The 25,740-nt window shown below is 36.4% G+C and overlaps 1 protein-coding gene across 1 annotated transcript in view; it reads left to right on the forward strand.

Moving 5' to 3' along the window:
- KCNH8 (potassium voltage-gated channel subfamily H member 8) overlaps nt 1-25,740 on the forward strand; it is a 395,301-nt gene that overhangs the window by 267,436 nt on the left and 102,125 nt on the right. The window contains exons 6-7 of the mRNA XM_003781732.1: nt 2,880-3,037; nt 8,602-8,809. Of these exons, the coding sequence (XP_003781780.1) occupies nt 2,880-3,037; nt 8,602-8,809 (366 nt within the window). The remainder of the gene's footprint in view (nt 1-2,879; nt 3,038-8,601; nt 8,810-25,740) is intronic.

Consider the following 25,740-nt stretch of genomic DNA (forward strand, 5'->3'; position numbering starts at 1 on the left):
GAATTCTCCCTTATAATCATGTCCCACCCCCAAGAGGTGTGCCATACACCATGACCCCCACCCCCTCCTTCCGCCCCTCTCCCTCATTCCCCTACCTCCCACCATGTATTAGCTCATCTACTGCCTTCATATTAGAATTAAATACATTGGATTCTTGCTTCCCCATTCTTGTGATGCTTCACTGAGAAGAATGTGTTCCACTTCCATCCAGGTTAATACAAAAGATGTAAAGTCTCCATCTCTTTTAATGACTGAATAGTATTCCGTGGTTTACATATACCACAGCTTGTTAATCCATTCCTGGGTTGGTGGGTATTTCCTATTTGTGTCACCAGAACTTGTTTCCAGCCCTGGGATGAGAGTAGTCTCTGTTAAGGCACCAAAACACAAAGCACTGGATTAGAAATCAGGGGACTGGGATTTAAATCTCGCTGTTCCACACCTCACTGAGAGATTTAATACTGTGCTTCATTTTTATCATCTGTGTGACCCTGGGAAAGTCACTTGACCTCATTTATGCCTCAGTTTCCTCATCTGTTAAAGGAGATAATAGAAATGACTACCTTTTAGTGTTGTTGTACAGAGTCAATGAAATTATGATCACAAAGGGCTTAAACCTATCCTGGGCTCCCACTAATATCCTGTGTGTTGTCTCTAAAGACAGTATTCTGTTTTGCCACCACTCTTAATTCTCTTACCTCACAAAGCTAAAGGAGAATCAAATCATATAAATGTTGCATTAGCTTTTTATTGATGCATGGCAAATTACCACAAATTTAGTTTTAAATCTTATCTGTTTATTTTTGCCCAGTTCCCATAGATCAGTAATCCGGGGATGGCTTAGCTGAATTCTCCGTTCAGGAATTTAAAATATTGAAATAAGGTGTCAGCAGAGTTGCATTTCTTCCCAGAGCTCAGGATCCCCTCTTTCAAGCCCATGTGGCTGTTGGAAGAACTCATTTTCTTGTGGTTGTAGGATTAAGATCCCCATGTTCTTGTAGATGTCAGCCTGCTGTTCTCTGCTATGTGGCCCTCTCCATAAAATGGCAGCGACTTTCATCTGGGCCAGCAGAAACCTGTCTCACTGACTTCCAATCCCTGCCAGAAGTTGAAGAAAACTCCCTGTTTTTAAGGAACTTGCCAAATTGGGTCAGACAACCCAGAAAAATTCTCCCTTTTGCCATATAATCTAATCATGATTGACATTCAATATGCTCACAGCTTTTATCCACACAAGAGGAGAAGATATGAGGGCAAAGGTCATCAGGATTTATCTTAGAGTTCTGTCTTCCCCAAACGTGAACAGGAAGTGAAAAATTAAAATGTTATACAAATATAATGTGAGCATTATCATTTTCATGGTCCTGATCATCATAGTCAGGATATCAACATATTATATTTTGTTTGATTTTTTTTTTTTTTTTTAGAGACAGGGTCTCACTATGCTACCCAGGCTAGAGTGCAGTAAAGTGCAGTGGCTATTACCAAGCACAGTCAAAGAGCATTATTATATCCTTGAATTCCTGAGCTCAAATGATCCTCTTTCCTCAGCCTTGTAAATAGCTGGAACTGTAGAAGCCCACCACTGCACCTGGACATCATCAAATTCTTACCTTCATATAACATTGTTCTACTTATTTTCAATGGTTTAAAGTCACTGTAAAGAGCATCCCAATTCATCTGATAATTATGTAACTTAGACTTAGCAAGGACTTCATAACTCCTAGAATTCTTAGTGTCATGACAAAGAGAACATTTATTTCCCCCATTGCCTTTTTTGACCCTTGAACCATGGCAATGCCCCCAAAATAAAGTTCCAAAGAAACATCCCTCTCTGTTGGAGTCATCAGTCTATTAAATGCTCAACTATTATCATCTTTACATGTGAGCATCAGTTCTAAAATTCCCTGTGCCTGGTTGTTCTCAATCTTAAATTAAGAAAAAGGTAGTATTTTCCGATGCCTTAATGGCATTTAACCCAGGAACTAAAAGGGTAGTCTCAAAGGTGTTGAATCATAAGCAGCAGGAAAGTGAGCTCACAATGGTCTACTTGGCAACGGCTTGTCATTTGACCATCACTCTTGAGGACCTCATCTATTGCAAAAAGCTCAATGACATATAATTGAAGGATGATATTGGGAAAGGTTGAAAATGATTACAACTTCCATTCAAATATGAGGAAATTTAACCTAGAAATTTAAACAAGAAATTGCTGGTACTTTCATATTATGAAAGTGCCTTCCTGGCAAGGATGAATCCCCTATATGCCCAGAGATTAATAAAACTTTTGTAGTCAGAATTAAGTAGTTTTGCATAAGATAAGGAAAATAGACTTTAAATTATATGTGCTTAAAAGTGTCCTGCCATTGCTGTCAATGTGATCTTCAATGAGTTATTTTATCTCACTGGCATTTCTGCCTCTAGTGTGGGAGTAACACTATCTAGGAGACAACCTGAGGGTTAGGGGAAACAACATATGCTGATCTCTTAGAGCGAGGTCTAGTACATGGGCAGCACTTAGTAAGTGATGGTGATGATGATGATGATAATTGCTATGATCATTTATGTTAATTAACACCTGTTCTCTGTTTGGAATATATTAAGTGTTCATGAAATTTTACTTTCTTAACCCTTCTTCAGTTTCTGTTGTTGAGTTCAACGGATCTATCAAGCAGAGTATTTTGGATATTTTCAATCTGAAGTAGATTAGGTTACCATTTACCTAGATTTATTTAACTTTATTCAATTTTCTTTCTTCCTTCCTTTCTGCCTGCTTGCCTTTCTGTCTTCTTTCTCCTCTTCCTTTTCTTATCCTTCCTTCCTTCCTTTTTTTTTCTTCCTCTCTTCCCTTCCTTTCCCAATCTTTTATTCCCAAGCAGATATTATTTTAAATTTCCGAACAACTTATGTCAGCAAGTCTGGCCAAGTTATATTTGAAGCAAGATCGATTTGCATCCACTATGTCACAACCTGGTTCATCATCGACTTAATCGCTGCCCTGCCTTTTGACCTCCTCTATGCTTTCAACGTCACAGTGGTGAGTAAAGAGTGCCCCTCCAAGTGGCTTCTAAGGTTGGCTTTATTTTTACATGTTTAGATTTCAAACGTTTGCAGCAATTTGTGCTTCCAGGGTTTTGAGCCTTCTCTAATAAAGATACCCTGGTGCCCTGTGGCATGCAGTCAAGATTCTCCAGTTGAGGAAGCTACTTCTCTTTGATATTTGCATTCCTGTTTTCACTTATTCAAATCCCCAGAACCAGGAAATACAAAAAGATGAAATTTATCACCAATACTCACTAAACAAATCCTTTCATAAGGAAGCCATCAGTAAGAATTTAATCACAACTTTGTATTACCTAGACCAGTGGTTCTCAACCTGTGGGTTGTGACCCCTTTGAGGGTCTCCTGCATATCAGACATTTACATTATGATTCATAACAGTAGAAAAATTACAGTTATGAAGTAGCAATGAAAATAATTTTATAGTTGGGGGTCACCACAACCTGAGGAACTGTAATAAAGGGTCACAGTATTAGGAAGGTTGAGAACCCCTGACCTAGACAGATATTTGTTTCAAGAACATGGTGAAGAGTTTGAAGATGTTCTCCTCCTTTTGTGACCTTTAACTCTCTGCTTCTTGAGTATTGATTTATTGGCAAAATTGATCAAGATAAAAGGAAATTCCAAAATTAAGCTAGGCAAATTGGACACTTTTACACTGCTGCAAACATTGCAAACTAAAACAACCTTTTTGGAAGGACGTATGGGGAATCATCACAGAAATTCTTAAAAACATATTGGACCAGGCAGAAACCTAGACACAGCTAACATAAAATCTGGGAATTTTCTTGAATTTGCATTAATCATTGTACCATCTCCCCTTGTTTGCTCTAAATCCCTCACCCCCATGTCTCCTCACAGGAAAGAAAGCATGCCCAGCTATAGTGGTAGGTATTTTTTTTTTTTTTTTGCACTTTTTGGCTGGGGCTGGGTTTGAACCCGCCACCTCTGGCATATGGGGCCAGTGCCCTACTCCTTTGAGCCATAGGCGCCACCCAGTGGTAGGTATTTTTACTAGTTAATAATTGATATCTTTACAAGTATTAAGTGCTTTCTTATAGAAAAACTTATAGTGAGACCATCTGTGGGCCATGAATGCAATTTTCTGCTAAAGTAGTCAATTTTAGCATGTAAAAATATGCTAACATTAATTCAAATTAAAAAATCCTATTTAGTTGACAACTGTCCACAAAAAGCAGTATTCTCTCTCAAAAACTTAAAGTTATTGTTTTCAACATTAAAGTAATCAGTGTTTCAAATATAAATATTGACTTCAAAATCAACATAGAATTGCGATCTGGACTCATTAGTACAGACTTGTGCATTTGTTAATTCCCTGTACAATAGAGTTTTTTCTTTTCTCTGTCTTTTTCCTTTTTAAGTTTGTAAGTTGAGAGTGTCAACATCTTTAAGAGGTTTATGACTCAACTGAAAGAAAAGCACCTAGAAAAAAATCTCGTATGTATCAATCAGTGCTACATTGAATTGTTTTGTAGGCTTTCTAAAGTGCTTTTTAAGATTCAATTTGACTAGATAAGTGTACTATAATAAAAGTGTAATGACTTAAAACAAGGCTTTGCAAGACTGCAAAAGAAATCCAAAATAAGTATATAATTCACAAAGGTTGAAAAAAAATTTTCCTAATTCTCCTGGCAAATCAGTTAAATAAATGACATTTAATAGAATTTTAAGTTAACGTTCTGCTTTGCTGCTAAATACTAACAAACTTTCTATATTCCATTTTTCTTTGGATACTGAGCGAATAGAATCATTTAAAATATTATGGGTATATATATAACATATATGTATCTATCATTCACATCTTCCTTGACTAAAATTAACGTGGATGAAGAATTTTTTCAAAAGTCTCATTCTCGTGCTTTTATGAATTTTAAATACTTGTATACTTCCACTGCTCTCCTGCTTTCTTGCTATCTTATGAAATCTAGAACAAACACTTTGTAAAGAAACAAGGTATAGATCACATCTGTGTCAAAAAGAAGGTAAAAGAAAAAGGAAACTCTCTTTTATTAATGATACCCCTTTTTCAGAGGAGTAAGCATAAGCATATGATCATTTAAAACACTGACGCATAAATTTCTTACACCCTCTAACAGGTTAGTCAGGATGAAATATTCTGTTTGAATGGAAAAACTTGTTTAAAGTATTATATTTCCTTCCCTGAGAAACATAAGTGATGGTGAATAATTTATAAATTATGCTGTTATACAGCAGAAACTTAATCCCCCAAAAGGAAACAAATTTAAAAAATAAACAAAGGTATCTGTTATCCATGATCTAAAATGTATCCCGTTAGTGCACCTTCATAGATGACATTCAAAACTGTATTAGAATGCCATAGAATATTATTCAGCCATTAAAAAAGATGGAGATGGCTGGGTGTGGTGGCTCATGCCTGTAGTCCTAGTGCTCTGGGAGGCCAAGGCAGGTGGGTTGCGTGAGCTCAGAGATTCGAGACCATCCTGAGCCAGAGTGAGCCAGAGTGAGACTCCCATCCCTACCAAAAAAAAGCTGGGTTTTGTGGCAGTTTCCTGTAGTCCCAGCTACTTGGGAAGCTAAGGGCAAGAGAATCGCTAAAGGAAGAAAAGAAAAAACAATTAAAAAAAAAAAAAACTTCAAACTAAGATGAGTGAAAGCCAACTGAAAGCAAAATCATTTACCTGGATGGAGTTGAAATACATTCTTCTTTGTAAAGTATCATGAGAATGGAAAAATAAATATCCAGTGCACTCTGTACTAATATGAAATCAACATATAAACAATTACATGCTCATAAGAACAATAAAACACTAGTATACTCCAGTTCGGGGGCAGAGGGAAATCACTGAGCGAGAAGAAGAGCTCTCTGGGGAGGAGCTCTTCTACAAATGGAACTTTACCCTAGAAGTGAGAACAATGTAACCTAAAAATTGTACCCTCATATTAATTTGAAAAATTAAAAAAAAAACTCAAAAAAACTCTATTAGAGACACCAAGAAATGTACTATATGCTTTGGCTTCAGCTCCACTCACATGGAATTTAAGTACAGTTAACACACTTATTTTTGAAATCTATGTATCATCATGAAAGGCACTATAAAAGGTGAAATTTTGAGTAAGGCAGAGAAAGGGTGATGAGTAGAAAAGGCAAAAGTATGAATTCAAGTATTATCACTTGCCTCCTGAGTGACTTCCTTAGGGGAAGTTAACATCAAAATAGGCCTAAAATGAGCATGAAAAAATATCCACATGGTTTATGAGCAGCCGGAAAAAGCAACATTTTTATAGAGTGCTTTGCTAAGTCCCTGACATCTAGGAAACTTTAGTACCTGCTAGTTAGCACACCTACCAGCACCATCTCTGCCCTAGCTGATAGCAGGAGGTGGTCAGATCCACGTGGTAAATGGGGAAACTGCCACTTGATAGGGGATTTTGATGAATGAACCCCATCTTGGTGACAAATTTAGAACATCTCAAGAATAAAAAGAATCCTCTCCTTTTGTCAGATATGTATGTCCTTCTAAGTCAAATATGTTTCTTTCTTCTGTCATTCATCAAGAATCAAAATTCACATTTATAGCAGAAAAATATTGGCTCTAACAGGAGCAAGTATAATTTAAAAGAAAATGTGCCAGCAAAATCACTAGGACTTCCTCTTCTAGACACCCGGATTCATGTTCCTTATTTTTGCAAATGACTTATTCTGATATAAGGGCAGCTCCCCACTCTTCCCACCAAAATCCCATTTCTGGCCAGGGAAAATGGGGAGACTACATCAATGTAATGTGTGCAGATGGCATCCTCTAACTGGGGGCTTCTGTTCTAGGTCTCATTTCACTTACGCATTTGCACCTATCTATCAAATTCATCTACTTATAAAATAAACTCCACCTTCACTGATTTCTCTAAACAATAAAGACGAGATTGCAAAACTTTGCCTGTGATCATCTAGCTAATCACAAGCTTGAGAAATGACAGAAGAGAATGTGGCTGCGATGGAGGATAAAGTAAAATGTGACTCAAAAGAATGACAAAAAGAAATGAAAGAGCACAGCTGGATAGCTGTTAAGTTCCTCAAATGCCCTTGTAATTGTATTGTATTTGTAGATAGGGTAACTCACGAGATTACAATTGAATACAAGGTTTCTGAATAGCTCTTTCTATTCTGAGTTTGGGATATTTACATCTTAACCTACTGAATACCTACTGTGTGTCAAGCATCTTTCTAGATATGTTTTCTTAGAGATTATTAGCAGGGGAGATTACTAGCAGGGGAAGGAATTTAACAGAGTCAGCTGACTCTGGCTTAATACAAAGGTGAACTCACAAAATGTCCTGAGCTTCTTCATGATTATGTTTTGTAAAGGAAAGAGTGCAATTAGAGCCATACAAATCACCTCTTTCTCCTCTATGGATTCCCCAAAGAAATTAGGCAAAGTTGAGGAATTTGTCAAGCTGTGTTTTCATCAGAGTTGATGTTTTATTTATCTTTTTTATTTTAGAATGCTCTGTGAGGTTCTTTAAGGATATGAGTTGTGTGCAGTGCACCCTTTAATGCTGATGTTGTGTCCCTTGGACACCAGTGATGCACATTTTTCAGTTGGACCCTGATGTCAGGAAAATAACCCCTTAGCTTCAGGTCTGCTGTTTTAGCACATGCTCAGGCAGTACCCAAGAGATTTTCCAAAATGTTTGGTGTTATTTCAGTTTCCTAAGCACGTTTGAGAGCAAGCTCAGAATGTTTATTCTTTGGGCAAATGTGTTCTCTGTCCATTGATAATATTAGATAAAAAGTAGTGTAGCACATGAGGTGGGAAGTACTACTGGTATTTATGAGTAAAACTTACTCCAATTTGATAGTTCTTTTTATTTTAAAAAATAAATTTTAAGTTATTTTTATTTCTAAGCTTTTAGTCCAATTTATATGGATTACAATGTTATAAAGCAGCTCCCTTACTTGCAGAAGGGGACGAAGGGTAAAAGAAAATGTGTGTAAGGGGGTGGAGACATCTTATGTGTAATCCTATCAGAATGTATGAAACTGTATGAAATCAGAGAAAAAGATAAATCCTAATTAAAGAAGGTAATTATTTACTCAAAGAAATTATCCTCTTCATTCTGTCCTTTATCCTGGCCTCCTTTATCCTGTCACCTCCTGATATAATACATCAAAAACTAAGAAAATAGTCATTAAAATGACCGTGGTCTTTAAATCACTATACTTAATTTGAAGGACTTTTCAGAGTGGATAAAGTTAAAGTAAATGGTGCAGCATGAATTTAATTCATGCACCAAGTCAGGGGTGTCCAGCTTTTTTTCTTTTCTGCCACACATTGGGAAGAATAAGAGTTACCTCGGGCCACACATTAAATACATAAACACTAATGAAATCTGATTAGCAAAAACAAGGTCTGTGTATACTTTTTGTGATAGCTGATGCCACAGATAAGCAAAAATGTCTCCACAAAATCAGCATGTGGCCCATGGGCTGTAGGTTGGACACCTCTGTACCAAGTTATACTGCCCTGTCTCCTGGTACAGGTGTCCCTTGTGCATCTTCTAAAGACGGTACGGCTGCTGCGTCTTTTGCGTCTCCTGCAGAAGCTGGACCGTTACTCCCAACATAGCACAATCGTCCTGACTCTGCTCATGTCCATGTTCGCCCTCCTTGCACACTGGATGGCGTGTATTTGGTATGTCATCGGAAAGATGGAGAGAGAAGACAACAGCCTTCTGAAGTGGGAAGTTGGTAAGGGTTTATGCTTGTCACATTTTCTGTTTTTTAACTTGCAAAGGAAGATTTCCTAGAATTTGGAGGCGGTGAGAAATGAGTCTATAAATATATTCCTTCTTACTGTCAATTTGTTTCATTTATTTATTTGGATTCATAATATCAGTAGTTTCTTTCGAAAATGTTTTCTCTAACTACCTTATATTTTTTCCCTAAGATTGGTGAGCTTAACTTTCAAGTTAAAGTGACTGTTCAAAATGACTGGCAAAGCCATAGAAATCGTTAGATAAATAACCTGTGATCTTATCTTGGCCTATTATGAAGGTGGGGATCATAATAGCAAATCACTGGGTAACTGGCCCAGGGCCCCACACTGCAGTACTTTAAATCCTAAGGAAAAGATAACTTGCATTTGAGGTACTGTATAATACTAATAGAAAAGATGTCCCCAACATCCTTCCATTTAAAGAAAAAAAAAGAAAGTGCGACAAAGCTATCTTATTGTCACACTCTCCACATTTCACACACTTTGAGAATTTGCGATGGTAGAAAGGATTGAATATTTACTGACATAATTTTAAAAGTTTGTGTCCCCATCATGCATGGGAGTTCAAGAGAGATTTTCTAACTCTTACATAAGCCTGCATAAATGAATCTGAAACACTGCACATGAGCACATTTTTAAACTTATGTCAACCACAAGAAATTTATAGAAAATGAAAATTCCCAAGACTGTAACCCTGTCCTAAAATATCTGCATTCTCCTCACAGTCATCCCCATTAAAGTACTGTCATAGTACCCTAGGTAGAATGTTTTTCTCTTAATCTAGCATTTAGTCAAAAGAATCTGCTTCTTAGTTGGCTAGAAAATTCTTCACTTACCTTCTCCATCAAAAATCATTCTTAAAACTTTTGAAACAACCTTAGACCTTTGCACAGGAATAAAGTCAGAGGAGACTCTTAGGAAAAAAAAAAAATTTAAAGCCCCAATTTTTCATATCAGCACTTAGTGTCTAAATGCAGTTGGAACATGGAACATCCCTATGTTGGCTTTCATAAATGCCACGCTCTTACCATAGGACACATATATAAAGACTTCATAGGCCATTGCTGGAGCATGGCAGGTCCAGTTTCTTTAAAATGCCCCTACACTTCTCACCTTTATTCCTGAGCTACACAAAGCAACAGATACATGCTCATAAATTTCATCTCAGAATGGTTTTATCGCCTTCTTTTTCAAAGCACTTTTTCTTTGCCTTATTGTGGATCTCAAGTCTCAGAAACAAGGGGAGGAGAGATATAAAACTGTAGACTGAAAGCTAAAATACAGCAGGTGCCAAAAAACGCATATACATTTTAAGAAAGGAAAAAACTACTAGATCTGTAGTTCTCAAGTCATAGTCAAGTAAAAAACCATTAAATCTGTAGTTCTCAAGTCATAGTTAAGTTCTGCAGCTATAATGGGTACTCAAACGCCACCTGTAATCTTTTGTTATCAATACATATTGAGTATTGTAATTTTAATCTTTTTAAAATATGTATGGATTTTTTTTGGCACCCTCTGTATATTAGATACAAATGAAATCAAATGAAAAAGAAACAGAGAGAAAGAAATATTGGTTAAAAGATATGGATTGTATATGGATTGAAACCTTTTCCACTCGTCAATATTTTGCCATCTAAAACTTTCTCTAGAGGACTTCCTTATCCCATATTAAAGCATCATCTTAATGGTGTTCAGTGAATTACAGCATTAGATCACTGCCTTCTATTTTGAATCCATATTAAAATTCTGACTTGTAGTCAGCACCTGATTCCTTTTTAGACCTGACCTAATTTCCTTCAGGCCCCAGACCTATATACTCATATTAATTTGTGAGGCTTGTCTAGTCTGAGAGTCTCCAGATGGGGAAATTTAGCTTATTCACGCTCTCAAATTTAGTTACATGAGGAATGTTTTTTGTTTCATTTCCAGTATGCCAAACCTGTTGCAGAGATACAACCTAGCTATTGTTCTGTCCACAAACATACAGACATATTTATTAGCCAAGAAAAAAAGGAGCCAACCACATGGACTGCCTTGATGTCACCCCTTACTCATACTCTTAGTCCTAGGGGTGTGGGTCAATGTAATGTAAGGGAAGTTGTGAGCTGGAATTCCACCCCACAGAAAGCAGTGGTTGATGCCGTGGTAGGAAGCACACTGGGTTGGAGGCAGCAGCCCTCTCCTGTCCTCATGGTTCCATCCCTAATCAACTATCAGCTTTGCAATCACTTTCTTCACCTACCTGGGTCTCAGTTTTCTCCCCTACAATATAAGAAAGCTCACCATGTAACTTCAAAGTCTATTTCAGGCTCTATAATTTATGACTTTTGTGACAGAACAATGCCAATAATGTGTGCTCCATATATAAATATTTTTCTTCTTATAATAGCTCAGCATTCACATAAACCACCAATTACAGCTGTCCAATGTCAACTGGCTTGAGAATATGCCAGAAAGTATATCCTATGATCGTGGCATGTTAAGGAATTACTATGGTGTACTCAGTTAGGATAGGAATAACTGAACATTTATCTTTAGAGAACTAGATTTCTTGTCCAAATACCACTTAGAATATGATTTAAAAGGTAATATGCTAGTTATGTCTGTAACTATTTGGCTTACAGGCTTGGCTACTAGGGTTTTCTCTTGCCCTAAAAAGACTTGCATCACTTGTTCATTTTCTTTCTTTCTTTTTTTTTTTTTTTTTTTGAGACAGTCTCACTATGTTGCCCTTGGTAGAGTGCCGTGGCATCACAGCTTGCTGCAACCTCAAACTCTTGGGCTTAAGCTATTCTTTTGCCTCAGCCTCCCAAGTAGCTGGGAATACAGGCACCGGCATAACGCCTGGCTATTTTGTTGTTGTTGTTGTTGTTGTTGTTGTCATTGTTATGTAGCAGGACCTGGCCAGGTTTGAACCCACCAGCCCCAGTGCATGAGGCCGGTGCCCTAACCACTTAGCTATGGGCTCTGAGCCACTTGTTCATTTAAAATATTCTCCAGCTGAAATTAGGACACAAATTAAATACTTATCTCTTCCTTACCTAACTTTATAGTGAAGCAGCTGGGAATGTAGGCTAATTTAGTTTTTACTTTAATTTGTTCACTAATCATGTTTTACCTTATTTTGGTCCAATTACCATGAATCCAAAAAATTAATCACACAAATAAAATCTGACTACAGAACACATTGTTTTTTATTTATTCATTTATTTTTTTTTTTGGTTACCATGAGATGTATAAAATATATTCATTTTCCCTGAAGACAAAATTTCTTCGTAATCACTGTTAATGGTCCAGAAATGGTTTTTTCCTTTTGTTTTTTGTAGATTCACTAGAGAGGAATTACAGCATTTTGTATCATATCAAATTAGAGTTAATCTTTAAAAGATGCCAGAGTATTACTTTATAAGATGTTTTCTGAAGGAAAATTTAATACTCATAGATTATTACATGAGAGGCTGGTTATGAAATGATTTGCCTGGTGTGATCTATACATTTATATATTTACATTAATGTATCATTTTTAAGTAATTTTAAGGAATTCTGGGGTTTGGCTTATTTTTTTTAGACCTGAGAGGACCTTAGTTCAAGTCTTTGTTTTTATAAAGAGAACCCTGAGGTCTAGGTGTTATGTAGTGTATGTTCTACTACAAAAAGGGGTTGTTGCTTTCCATTTTATCCACTGCCAAATCTCCACTGTGGCATACAGTTCCTGGCACATGCCAGTGTAGAAAAAACTGTTTTTGCGTGAATCTATGTCCCAGGTTATTAAAGGATGAAACGTCCGTCACAGTACAAGAACCTAAATCATATAACTCCTTGTCTAGTACTCATTCTAGCAACTTTGAATATTATGAAATTACATAGAATGGCTATTTTGCAAACTTTGGCAAGGATGGTAGAGAGGAGAACGCACAAGGTTATCACTTAAGATTTGGTCATTCATTCAAAAGATGCAGGATTTTTTAGTATCCAGTACTTACTTGGCCCTGTGTTAAGCACTTGTGATACCAAAACAAATAACATGTTTAATATCTTGGAGATTAAAGACCTGGGGGAAAAACAGATGAATGATTCAGTATATTACAATAGGATCCATTTCATAACAAGAATACATGCAGAGGTGCAGCAATAAATCTTACTAGAATATCCGCAAAGGCTTTTCAGAGAGGACCTGAGTTTTAAAGGATGAATAAGTAGGTCTTGTCTGCTTAAGTGCCAAGGAAAGGGCATTCATGACAGCAGGGACACATATGTTAATCAGTTCAGTAAAATTGGTGTGAAGAGTGAAGCGGAGGGAGAGGGTGGGTGCTAATAGACTAATGAGGCTGAAAGAGCAAGTAGGAAGGGACCAGACCTTTAAAGACAATTCATACTATGGAGTTTAGATTTCATCCTAAGGTATGAAGTTCTCTCTGGAGCAGAGATCCTCTGAATATAGAACACCATGAAACAGGAGACCTTTCATTCTACTTCATTTTCAGTTTCTGTAAAATAGAAATAGTAATAATGCCTCCCTCATTGTGGTTGCTAGTATTAAATAAGGCATTTAGAATTGTACCTGGCACCTAGTAACTGCTCCATAGCTGTCCTAACTGCCGCCGTTGCATCGTGACAATCCTTCTAACAAAAGAAAGTATTGTGAACTGTGACTAGACCATTTTACATGAAAAGGTTATTAAGAAATAGCATCAAAGTCTTGTGGTCAGAGTTTAGTTGTAGTGCTTAACAACAAATCGTATGCTCTTATGTATCTTCAGAATAATTTGTCTGCACTAACTTTCAATTCGAAAGTCAGTCTCTGAAAATTTAGTAATTTTTACATGGGCTCACAACACAGAGGGGAGTTTCCTTTCAAGGCTATTGTAGGGGACAGGTTGTGTATCTACCCTACAAACTTTTGAGGATATATCAAATTTTTAAGTATAATGCTTCAAGGGTTAAGCTTCCAGACTATATTAAAAAGACATATTACAACTGATTCAGAGAGTGCTTTTCGAAATTCAATTACTATTTTTTTTGACTGTAAAAAAAAATGTTTCAGAATGATCTCTTTATGGGGTATGAAGGAGCTTTTTATTTGTTTACCATCAGAGGGCTATCATAAATACCCAACTAAAAATATGTAAAAAGGCACATTTTCTTGTATCTCAATCAATGTAGACATGTAGTGTTTAATTATTACTATGAAGTCCAGTTAATGACAACTATAATATTCAATTAATGATATTGAAATAGCCCTTGAAGAACTCCCTTAAGATCCTGGTAAGAGTGCTGATTTTAACCCCAAAAGATTTCAGTTGAAATCCTGCTTCATGAATTTTCTAGGCTTGTGATTTTGACCACGATGACCTCAGTGCAGGGCTTTTTGCTAACAGTCTCAGTTTTCTCATCTGTAAAATGGCTGTGATAGTACCGAACTTCGTAAGTAGTCCCTTCACATAGAGTCTGGCACACATATGTCTTGTAGCTGGTAACGACCATGGCTACCTCTGCTGCCACCACCTCCTTTGCTCTTATAACTAATTGAAGCCACTTGCAAACTCCAGCCACCTTCTCCAACTTACATCAGTGAACCATGTAGGACTGAAATAGCAATACACTTCAAATCTAGTGAAGAGATGATATTTGTGTATTGGTCATGATTCTTGTTGGCAAGCAAAATCAAAAAATAAGTTTTTTAGAAATACATGCAAACCCAGAATGAGACTTGGTAAAAGGATATAGCTAAGGCAGACCCAGGTTCCCCAGTGCAAGAAACTCAGTTGTGGCCTTCCCCAAGGATGGCTTGAATATGTTTCTGCCTTCGTAGGTCCTGTAAAGGAGTCCTAACTCCCCCTTCACCTCTGATTCACAGTCCCTGAAGGGAGAATCCAATTGACCAACGTTAAGTCACATGCTAGGACACTGACTGCCAGGACAAGGAAGGGCTCTCACCATCTCACCCTCTGTGGTAGGAAGAAGGGGCCTATGTCTTTCCGTTATTACGTACAACGGAGAAGCCCCACCCCAGCCAAAGGCAAATGTCTACAAAACCATCTTTATCTTTACATTTCAAAACAAATGCAAAAACATTTATGAAACATTTATGAAAATACTTCTATGAATCATCACACCCTTCCCAGACACGATGACGTCAAATACAATTAGCTGAAATCTGGGGGTGTGGTAATTTTCAGTGCATCTTACTCACATAACGAAGTCTGAGCTCCTTATGTAAAAGTGGAATTCTCCTTACCAAACTGTTCTTCAGCTAGATTGCATCTTGGTCAGTAGCTCCCTTTTTCAGCTAAAACGTTACCTGATATGTTTTCTCAAAATTATCTCTCTGTCTAAGACTGTGACAAGCTGAACTTTAAATAAACGATCTACTTCAAAAACTAAAGAGTATTTTGTAATTGAGAGAAGCTCTTTTACCTCTTATCCTTTGGCTGAGGTAAGATTATTCATTATAGATGTCAAAAAGCCTATCTGTATCACCAGATGGGGGGAGGAAAAAACTCAAGAATCTAGAATAGGAAGAATAGGATTAAGCAAGACATCACTTTCAAATTTTCATTGACAATTTTAATCTTAAATCTCCTGATCCTTGTTGGATAAAACATCCTACAAAGCTGGCAGATTTAGAGTGCTTTCCAGTTATTAACTGCTTAACATTTATAAGCCTCACGTAAGGAAAAAAATGATGAGGCTTACGATATTGTGAGCTTATCATTTTAATAACCACATCAAATTTCCTTAAGAAGGTAGAACTTACGAGCCCTATTTTTTCAGGTTCTACATAAAGGATCATTAAATCTTTTTTTTGTTTTCTTTTTGAGACAGAGTCTCACTATGTGGCCCTTGGTAGAATGCCATGGCATCATAGCTCACAGCAACCTCAGACTCCTGGGCTTAAGTGCTTCTCTTGCCTCAGCCTCCCTGTAGCTGGGACTATAGGCACTTGCCACAACGTCTGCATATTTTTTGTTGCAGTTGGCCCTGGCCAGGTTCAAACCCGCCAGCCTCGGTGTACATGGCTGGTGCTGTAACCACTGTGCTGTGGGCACCGAGCCAATATAAAATCTGTATCAGATAACCTTCACCTGTAGATTCTCAATTTGGGGAATATATGACAGAAAGAAAAAAGGGGGAAAACCTAAAATAAAGGTTTCCAACCATTAAAATGGACACCAGTGAGGGGCTCATGCACTTAATTATATTCTAAGACAGTGCCTTGAACCTTCAGTGTGCACTGTAATTACCTGAAAATATTCCTTAAATACAAATTCTACTTCAGGAAATATGAGCGGGAGCCTGAATCTTCCTTTTTTTTCCCCTACTTTTTAATTTAATTTAATTTAATTTTATTAATTTATTTTTTTGTAGAGACAGAGTTTCACTTTGTCACCCTTGGTAGAGTGTCATGGTGTTACAACTCACAGCAACCTCCAACTCCTGGGCTTAAGCAATTCTCTTGCCTCAGCCTCCCGAGTAGCTGGGACTATAGGTGCCCACCACAATGCCTGGCTATTTTTTTTTGTTGCAGTTTGGCCAGGGCTGTGTTTGAACCCGCCACCCCCGGTATTTGGGGCCGGTGCCCTACCCACTGAGCCATAGGCACCAGCCTTTTTTATTTTATTTTATTTTTTTTCATGTATACATGAATGCATTTATGGGGTGCAATGAGCTGATTTTATATAGAATTAGGAACGCTTACATCACACTGGTTAACATATACCTCACCTCATTAATACTTAATTATTGTGTTAAGACAGTTATACTCTATGCTAATAGATCCAACGTGTCCTCTTGCATTATGCACCATAGATGTGATCCCACCAGGTGCCATTAGTATTTTGTCCCCTACACCACACTGTGAATCACAAGGTTTTTTAAAAGTCTGGATATTTTTGAGAATTTAATACTCTCCATTATAAAGAGTCCAACCAGTGACATTTCAGTCCTTTTTGTTGTTTTTCACTATCCATTTTTCATCCTGGCACATCAGCAAATTTATTTGGACATGGTTTATTCCAAATGGACCAAGGAGGTCTATTGAGAAGAAATTAATCTCTATGCTGAATTTATACAATACAATATTGAAAATGCCATCATCAGAAACAATTTATGTTACTATTAGTTCTGAAAACTTAAAGTTAAATACCAGCAATTGTAAGAGAGCTGCCAATGCTGTTTTATTTTAAGAAAGGATTCTAGAAAACAGAAAATATCCCCATGTTTTAGGAGCAAGATTTTACTACTGTGCCACAAAGAACAAATAGCTTATTTTAAACACTGAATTTTTTTCAGGTTTCATTTGAGTATAACAACAACTTTGCTTATTATAAAAGTGGAGAAATAAAGTATATACAAACGTCCAATTATAAAGTTGAATTACCTCTGTAGCCGAATTTTGTGCTTCAAAATTATTTAGGGATTTAAAAAGTGAGCAGCACAAAAATTAGCTTTTAATTGCATAACAATTCCAATCCTTAGAAAGAGAATTTCCAAACTGTTTCTTCAGATAGAAAATTGGGAATTAATGTGATTTCAGGTTGTCAGGGTTGCTTGAGAAGAATAAATACTAATGCCTAAAAAATAATGAAACTGTGATATACTGAAATTTTTTGTACCAAAATTTTCAAGTATGTTCACACTTCAAACCAAACATTTGGAAAACAATCAAGGCTCTATTGTCATGTAAGTCTGAGAAATGCAGCACACTGTCTCCCTGTTCTTAAATACTGACAGGATATGGAGCATAGCGTCATCTCAGAGAAATTCTAATTTTCCTGAAGAAACTGATCAAACTTGATTTAACCCAAATGTTGCATAAATTTATTTCACCTCATCATCCTTTTTTCATACATATGATTAATATTCTGCAATAAGACCTCACACGTGTCATCTCACAGTAAATGTACAAGACTAGGGAGATTGTTCTCTTCTACAAAATGGTGATAGCCAAAAATGCCTAACTGAAGAATCATCGGTGGGCTTAAACAAGATAGTGCATATGAAAGCAATTTGCAAACTGAAGTGTGCTGTGGAATTACGATCTGTTCTTATTGTGTTATAGTTGCTGATATACACACAATCACATATACATACATATGCACTTGCATATAAGTGTATAGACCTCTCTGTCTGGAACTGACAGGCAGAGAGTCAGGTAAATGTATATTTTATACCACACACTCCTGTCCTTGTGTTCACCATATATTATATATAATATAATATAATATATATTATTATTGTGTGTATATATATATATAATATATCTCTCATAGTGGGCATAGAGAGTCCACGCATGGCATGTGTACGTGAGTAAACGAATGTAGGGGTGAATGGGTAGATCACGAACCGTTTCGGTGCCATTTCAGTAGGTCGCCTCCTTCAGATTAAGAGAAAGGCACTCTGAAGTCAGTCTTTCTTTAGGGTTTGGAAATTACTCTGGTTCTGTATCTCCTTATACCATCTCATCGCTTGTACCGCACTATTACAGAACAACATTCTCATTACTCATTTGGTTAAAACTGATCAATCGCCATGAAATATACACAATAAAGTTTCACAAAACCCAAGGTCAGGATCTTATTTGTATTGTCTAGTCTATCTCTTTTGGATATTTTGGCCACCTAAATACTGAATTTCCTCAGTATTCGGATCACACTTGAGGAGGACTGTTTCATTTCTCTCTCAAAGACCTTATCATATCCGACAGTTATTCACATATAGAAGTACAATTAAATGTTGATAAGTATCACAAAATAAGCTGTTTTGGTTTTCTGATTTATAAAACGTTACCTAAGTATAACCTTATCGACACTGTTCTCAACCTTTTTGATAAATCTCTCTCTGATCTTCTACATAATAACAAACTTTATTCCTCAGATATATTGACAATATCATAAAAACAATTGCTCATTTCCTTCTGTTTTTCTCGTCTAAGGATGAATTATATACTATTTGTTTTCCACTGATTAAATTGACAGTAAATTTATATATATGAGCATATATTATAATCCTTCTGTATATGATATTACTAAATAGTAAACTTTCGCTAGGATCCTAATCAAGGAAGAACACACAGCAAACTTATAAAGCATTAGTCTATTTATCATTTTATTGTGAAAAATAATAAATAAGACTATGGTTAATAAGTTAATATTGATTAATAAGACTATGAGCTTTCAGTGTGGGTATAAGTGTTAAATATCTATTGAGTCTAAGTCACTAATGTGAAATGTGAAATTTCAAAGTGCTTATCACAGGTCCTCAAACTTTTTAAACAGGAGGCCAGTTCACTGTCCCTCAGACCGTTAGAGGGCCGGACTGCGGGCCCTGGGACAAGTCTGTCAGCTGCTAAGTAGGACAGGCAGCGGCGGCAAAAGCACCTGGCGGGCCGGATAAGTGTCCTAGGAGGGCTGCATATGGCCCGTGGGCTGGAGTTTGAGGACGCCTGCATAAAAGCACAGCTTTTGGGCTGCTCACACTGATGTATTTATTAACCAAACAAGTCAGACATGTAAGCTTTGACAGTGAAAGTAAAAACTAAAACCACAAAGTCATAGTCCCAAGGTTGAAAAGTGTTAAAAAGTGTTACGCAGCTGATACTTCATAATCAAGGCTACTTTTTATTCTGTAGTGTTGATGTCAGCCAGTGCATAAGTTTTTTTATATAAAAAGTATACGAAATACATATACATTTGATTGAAATCCCCATTATATTCTTCATGTTCTGCCCCCTGTACCATTTTAATATGCCAATTTTAGAGGCCCCATTCTTCACCATATATCTTGGGATTTGTGTGGTGTTATAGTGCATCACTCAATAGTAAATATATTTTCAATTTCCTACTATGTGATAGCATCCATGGAAGAAATTATAAGCAATGCTTTCAGCCTTATAGAACTTTAATCTCATCAGTAACGTAAGAGAGGGCTAATCATTTCAACTTTTCTTCACTCTCTACCCTGTCCTTTTTTTTCCCTGCATTTCCCATCTCAGTAAATGTCTCAGACATGCTTCCGTCCTCTAGCTGGAGATAAATTTAGCATGGCGCTGCTTACAAATCAAATCTTACTATATACAGAATCCCTTCAAGGGGCTGCTTCCTAGTCTTGCTGTGGTCTTTTACTTCTTCAGGTATATTCTTGGCTCTTAAAGATCCTGGGCCCTGCCCTAGCCCTAGGCTTTAAAGAATGAATCTCCTTTGGGTATTTTTTGCAGAGGAGTCCTTGTGCTGAGATGACCCTTTGCTCGCTGCTCACTGGCTTCCTGTATTCCTCCTGGAAGATCCTATGACTTCAATCACTCAAGAACTCTGCCTTCCTCTGATCTCTTCCTCTCCACCCTAGTAGCTTTTCCAGAATTGTACAGTTGTTCAGATTATAAACAGTAACATGCTTCTGGCTCAGGGAGTGCTGTATGCTTCTCTTTTTCAATGAGTTCGGGATTGAAGAAATATCTTATTTAGGAGATACTAATTTTAGGGTGATCCAAAAGGTAATATGAACATTCAAAGAAAAAAGAGAAAAGGTATTTATTTTTGGTGGTCAATGAGAGTTTGATCTAGCTGATTCCAGGCTTGAATCTAATCTAATTAATTAATTTTCTAAATGCCTAACCAGTTTCTGAGTATTTATCGAATAACCCATTTATTTCCATTAATTAAATATGGCATGATAATCATTCTAATTATTATATGTACTTATGATGGTTGTGAGGCTTCATTTTTCTTCCATTGGCAGTCTCATTTTACACCAACATTGCAGTTTTAATTATTATACTTTTTAAATTTTGGTAAAACAAATAAAGTAGGGCCATTCTAGCCCATTTATTCATTTAGATCAATATTAGAAAAAATTTCTTGCCTTTAAAATCCAAATGGTATTTTAATTAGAATTAATTTTAGAAATTAAATTTGAACAATTAATGTTGTAACAATATCTTGACCTTACCTGTCTTTCCCTGTTTCCCTCCCTCGTTAAATTTAAACATATTGAATCTAGGTAAGATTTCCTCTGAAAAGCAACCCCCTGATGCAGACTGTCCTATCTTCCCACAAAAATTAATATAAAGGCCAGGATAAAAACGTGCTATCACTTTGTAGCCATCATTGAAAAATGGGAATATCCATTAAGCTGTTCAAAGAAAATAGAGAGATTTTCAATAAAAGCCAGGTATGGAAAGTCATGTAGAAACATCCCAAAGAACTGAAAATAGACCTACTATTTGATCCAGCAATCTCACTATTGGGTATTTACCTGAAGAAAAAAAGTCATTTTATGAAAAAAATACAAGCACTCAAATGTGCATTGCAGCACAATTCACAATAGCAAAGACGTGGAATCAACTCAAGTGCCCATCAATAAGTGTGTGGGTGAATACAGTGTAGTTATATGTATACCAGGGAGTATACCTCAGTCATTAAAAAAAAAAAGACAGATGAACTTTTGTAACAACCTGGATGGAACTGGAGACCATTTTTCCAAGTGAAGTGTAGTAAGAATGGAAAAACAAACTCCACGTGGACTCACTATTAAACTGGAACTAACTGATCAATGCCCGTGTATACATTTGGTGGTAAAACTCAGTGAAAAGCAAGCAAGTGGGAGCGGGTAAGAGAGAAGAGGTGAACTCACACCTAACAGATACATTGCACGCTATCTGGGTGGTGGGCACACTTATAACTTTACTCAAACTGTACCAAAGCAATTCATGTTACAGAAACATCTGTACTCCTGTAGCATTCTGGGAAAAAAAAATCGCAGGTAAATAGGTTTGGATTTTAAGATGAAATCAATAGATAGCTTAAGTTTTTGGAGACACTCCCCCCACTAATGGGAAGTCCCTCATCCCATTCTCACACTGTCTCTAATTCAGAGAGCCAAAGTCTTCAAGAAAATGGGACGATCGCTCCTGTACTTCATAGACATTGCTTTGACGCAGACTAGTAACTCTGCTAGACCCAGGAGCTTTGTTATTATATCCAAAAATATCAGAAATATGAAGGGGACAAAATTTCCCGATGTAGAGTTGGGGCCATGGAAAGTTAACATATCTGGGGTCTGCAGAGTTAACGTATCTTGCCAAATGATTCCCTGAAATAGCTGTGCCAGTTTATCAGTTAGCAGTGTTAGATGTGTTCTTTCCCTATATCTTTGTCAACAACTACTACTAGTGTTTTTCAATTTGTGAAAATCTGGATGGTGTAAAATAGTGCCTAATTCTTGTTTGTTTGTTTTTTCCATTTCTCTGAGTAGGTAAGTTTTTAAATATTTTGGCCAGTAATATTTCTCTTTGATGAATTAGACACTTGGCTCACTTAATTTGCCAATTTAGACACTTAATTTGCAAGCTGTCTTCCTTCCTAAATAATCTATTTACTTCTTTTTTTTTTTTTAAATTTGAGACAGAGTGTCACTCTGTCACCCTTGGTAGAGTGATATGGCATCATAGATCATAGCAATCTCAAATTCCTGAGCTCAAGTAATCTTCTTATCTCAGCGTCCCAAGTAGCTGAGACTACAGGCCTGTGCCAGCACACCTGGATAATTCCTTGGGTTTTTCTTGTTCTTGTTTGTTTTTTAGTAAAGATAGGGGTCTTGCTCTTGCTCAGGCTTGTCTCCAACTTAGGAGCTCAAGCAATCCACTCACCTTAGCCTCCTAGAGTGCTAGGATTACAGGCATGAGCCACCACCCTTGGCCGAATGCTATATTGTTAAAGTGTAGGAGTCTTTATAATTATCGTTCAAGTTATATGAGACTTTAAAATTGAATCCTTATTATTTATTTCTAAGTACATTCATAGGTCATCAAGAATTTTGTTTAAGTGATAATGATTCTTCAGTATTGGTTGAGCCTCCATTTGTATATAATCATATGCATATTATAAAGCTCTATTAATTACTTTTAATTAAATATACAGAGAGACTTTTGTCTTGTGCTTTTTAGATCTCCGTTTTCTACAGTGTTTCATTTGTGTAGTTGCACTACTTCCATTAGGTAAAGCTTTTGAATTGAATTTAAATACTTAAAGCTTACCATCTTATTGTTATTTCCCCATTTTCATTTTTATTAATTCAAGTTTACTGTGTTCTGAGTTTCTGATCTGCTAACTCTTATGAAAGGAGAATAATTTCCTCATATGTTTTGTAATTTGCTCTTTTTCTGAACTCATTTTCAATAGGGCTTCATTCTATAGACAGTCTGTGCAGACCAAGCTATGGAAACACGCAGAATTTTGGTGGTAGTTGTTGCTGTTTGTTTCTTTGCATCTGCCAGGGACACAAGGGCTATTACCTCCTGTAAGATCAAATTTCTAAAAAAGTCTTAGCTTCAAGATTCCTCTGTCTCATGGATAGGGCACAAACAAGGCACAAGGATAAATTTTAAAATTTTTAAAATTTAAAATCCTACTTTTAAATCTAAGGTTTTGTGTCATTCCCGTAAGCTGAGTGACAAAATTATTTCTATTCTTCTCACTGCGTAGTTCACCCTTTGAGCATCACAGTTTTATACAAAGTGTAAATTGCAGTATCTTCAGGAGTTAAGTGTTACTTGCCTTCTGTGCCTTGCACAGGCATGAAACCCAAGCCCATTGATGTCATTACCACCGTTTAGCTGCTCTTGTCTGTTCCCGATCAGCAGTACAACTACAGTGTCAGCTCTAACTTTCTACTCTTCATTCTTGGTATGGAGATTGCACCCTCCTCTTTTGAAAGAGTATATATGATATGTATTATATATGTATGAATATATGCTATACATATATTTATAATATTTCCACATTAGTATATATGATATGTATTATATATGTATGAATATACGCTATACATATATTTATAATATTTCCACATTAGCTAAGTGTGTGATCTTGACAGAACCATTTGTACACTAGTGAAGTTCATGATCTTGTCAGAATCAGTATCAATTTCTCCTCAAAGAATATAACCTAAATTCCACTTTGATTTTGTTATATTTTTTGTTTGAAATATACAAATAATCTTTAGTTAACCCAAAAAGGCCAAATGGATAAGGGTTAATTACTCTATACCTTATTCCCATTTGGAATACTTCTATATCTGAAAATAACTTCAACTTAAGATCTCAAATCTCCAGTCCTTCAAACAGAATTGTTTGCTTACCAGGAAAATAAATCATGCTACTGTCTTGAAAAGTTATCATCAAATATGCTTAATATATAATTACTTCTTTCTGGCTGTTATATTAATCATAGTAATTCTTTTGGAATAGATGACAATTTAATATCCTGCAGATTATGTTTCTAAGAGACTATAGATATAAAGATAGGACCAAGTGTTTGAGATTGTTGAATTTAAACCCTGTAATACATATTTTCAGTATTTGCTATAAAATAAGTATTTCTTAAGTCTCTAAGAGAGACACAGTGCAGTGAACGATACTATGTATTGAAAAATAGAACCTGCCTTCTAGAAGCATACTGTCGCTAGAAAATGAAGGCGGACACACAAAAAGTACACGCAAGAAAAGTAAAGAGTAAAATGAAATTCAAAAAGACAAGAGTGTTAGTTTGGTATGTGTTTGCACAAGTAAACCCTTCCTTTAAAGCTCAGAAAGACAGAGAAATAATTCTGAGTGAATTTCTCTGAAGATGACATTTGAGCTGGACTTCAAAAGGTGAGTGTGTTTTGAGGAGGATTTATCAAAGAACATTTTAAGTGAGAGGTTCAGTGTGAATAAATGCATGGAAGGAGGAAATCTCACAATATGTTTGAGTGAGGGAAAGGGGTCAGCCTCTTTATAGGAGAAAATCAATGAATAGCTGAGGTTGCAAAATAAAAAGGCTAAAGGAGAAGGGACAGTGCAGACATGAGTGAAGTAGGCCATGAACTAGACTGAGGGTTAATGAAATTAAGTTCTGGAAGAAGTGGAGAATGCAATTCCCATCTGAGAGAACTAACCATGACCTTACTCCAACACAAATACAAAGTGGGACTGCGTCTGATTTTTCCAGAGAATTTGGGAATTAGGATTTTTAAAATAAATCTCTAATATTGAACCATTGGTAAATAATTCGGAACTTAGAATGCATAGTGTAAGCCCCAAACAAAATATCTGTAGTGATTGTTGATCAAGCACATTGATCACAAATTTGCCACCCCGGACACAGGGTAAGAAAGAATTACGGATAATACCAAAATGATGTGTTGGGGCTCTGGCTGAGCTATCTGGGTATAACCCTGAGATAGCAGAAAGCAGAGAAGGTGAGACTGGGGTAATCGGTTGATAACAGCATTTTGGAAACTATAATCCAAACTTAAGGAACGCTGAAAATACTTTTCTTTATAACATTTACCAAATTCTCTTATCCAGCTGTGCCTTCCCAGGAAAAGAAATACAAATGCTATTTTTAGGTAATTGGTCTTACACTCTCGATATTAGCACGAATGAAGTTTTCTTCTTTTTGTTGGCCTAGCTGTGTGAGTACTTTTTATAAAGAGATTTATGCACGTATATAAAATTTCCACTAGGATACTTTTCCCAGATGAGAGGTTGGCAAACATGAACATAAGTTGTAGACACATGACAGGAAATAAAATGTTAATTAAACATTTTATTCAAACTAATTTGACTTCCAGCATAAAAATTTAACACCTCTTCTCTTCTTTCTCGTGATGCATATGTGTGTGTCTGCTTTGTATTGAAGACTTATCCAACTAACCACGAACAGAAGTAATTAAAATGTTTTCTATATGGTCTTCAACCTTAGGAGGCTACTGCCACAATCTCCATCCTAACACATCTTTTACTTTGACATGAGTCTTTGGGGATATTGGTGACTTTTCCATTGAGATTAGTCAGGAAAGGCAAAGATAAAAACTCAATTTTAATTCCTCAGTCTCTCAGAGCCCAGAACTCCATTCAAGATAG

Source organism: Otolemur garnettii, unplaced genomic scaffold (assembly GCF_000181295.1).
Source record: "Otolemur garnettii isolate 467f Iridium unplaced genomic scaffold, OtoGar3 scaffold00002, whole genome shotgun sequence".
NCBI lineage: Eukaryota > Metazoa > Chordata > Mammalia > Primates > Galagidae > Otolemur > Otolemur garnettii.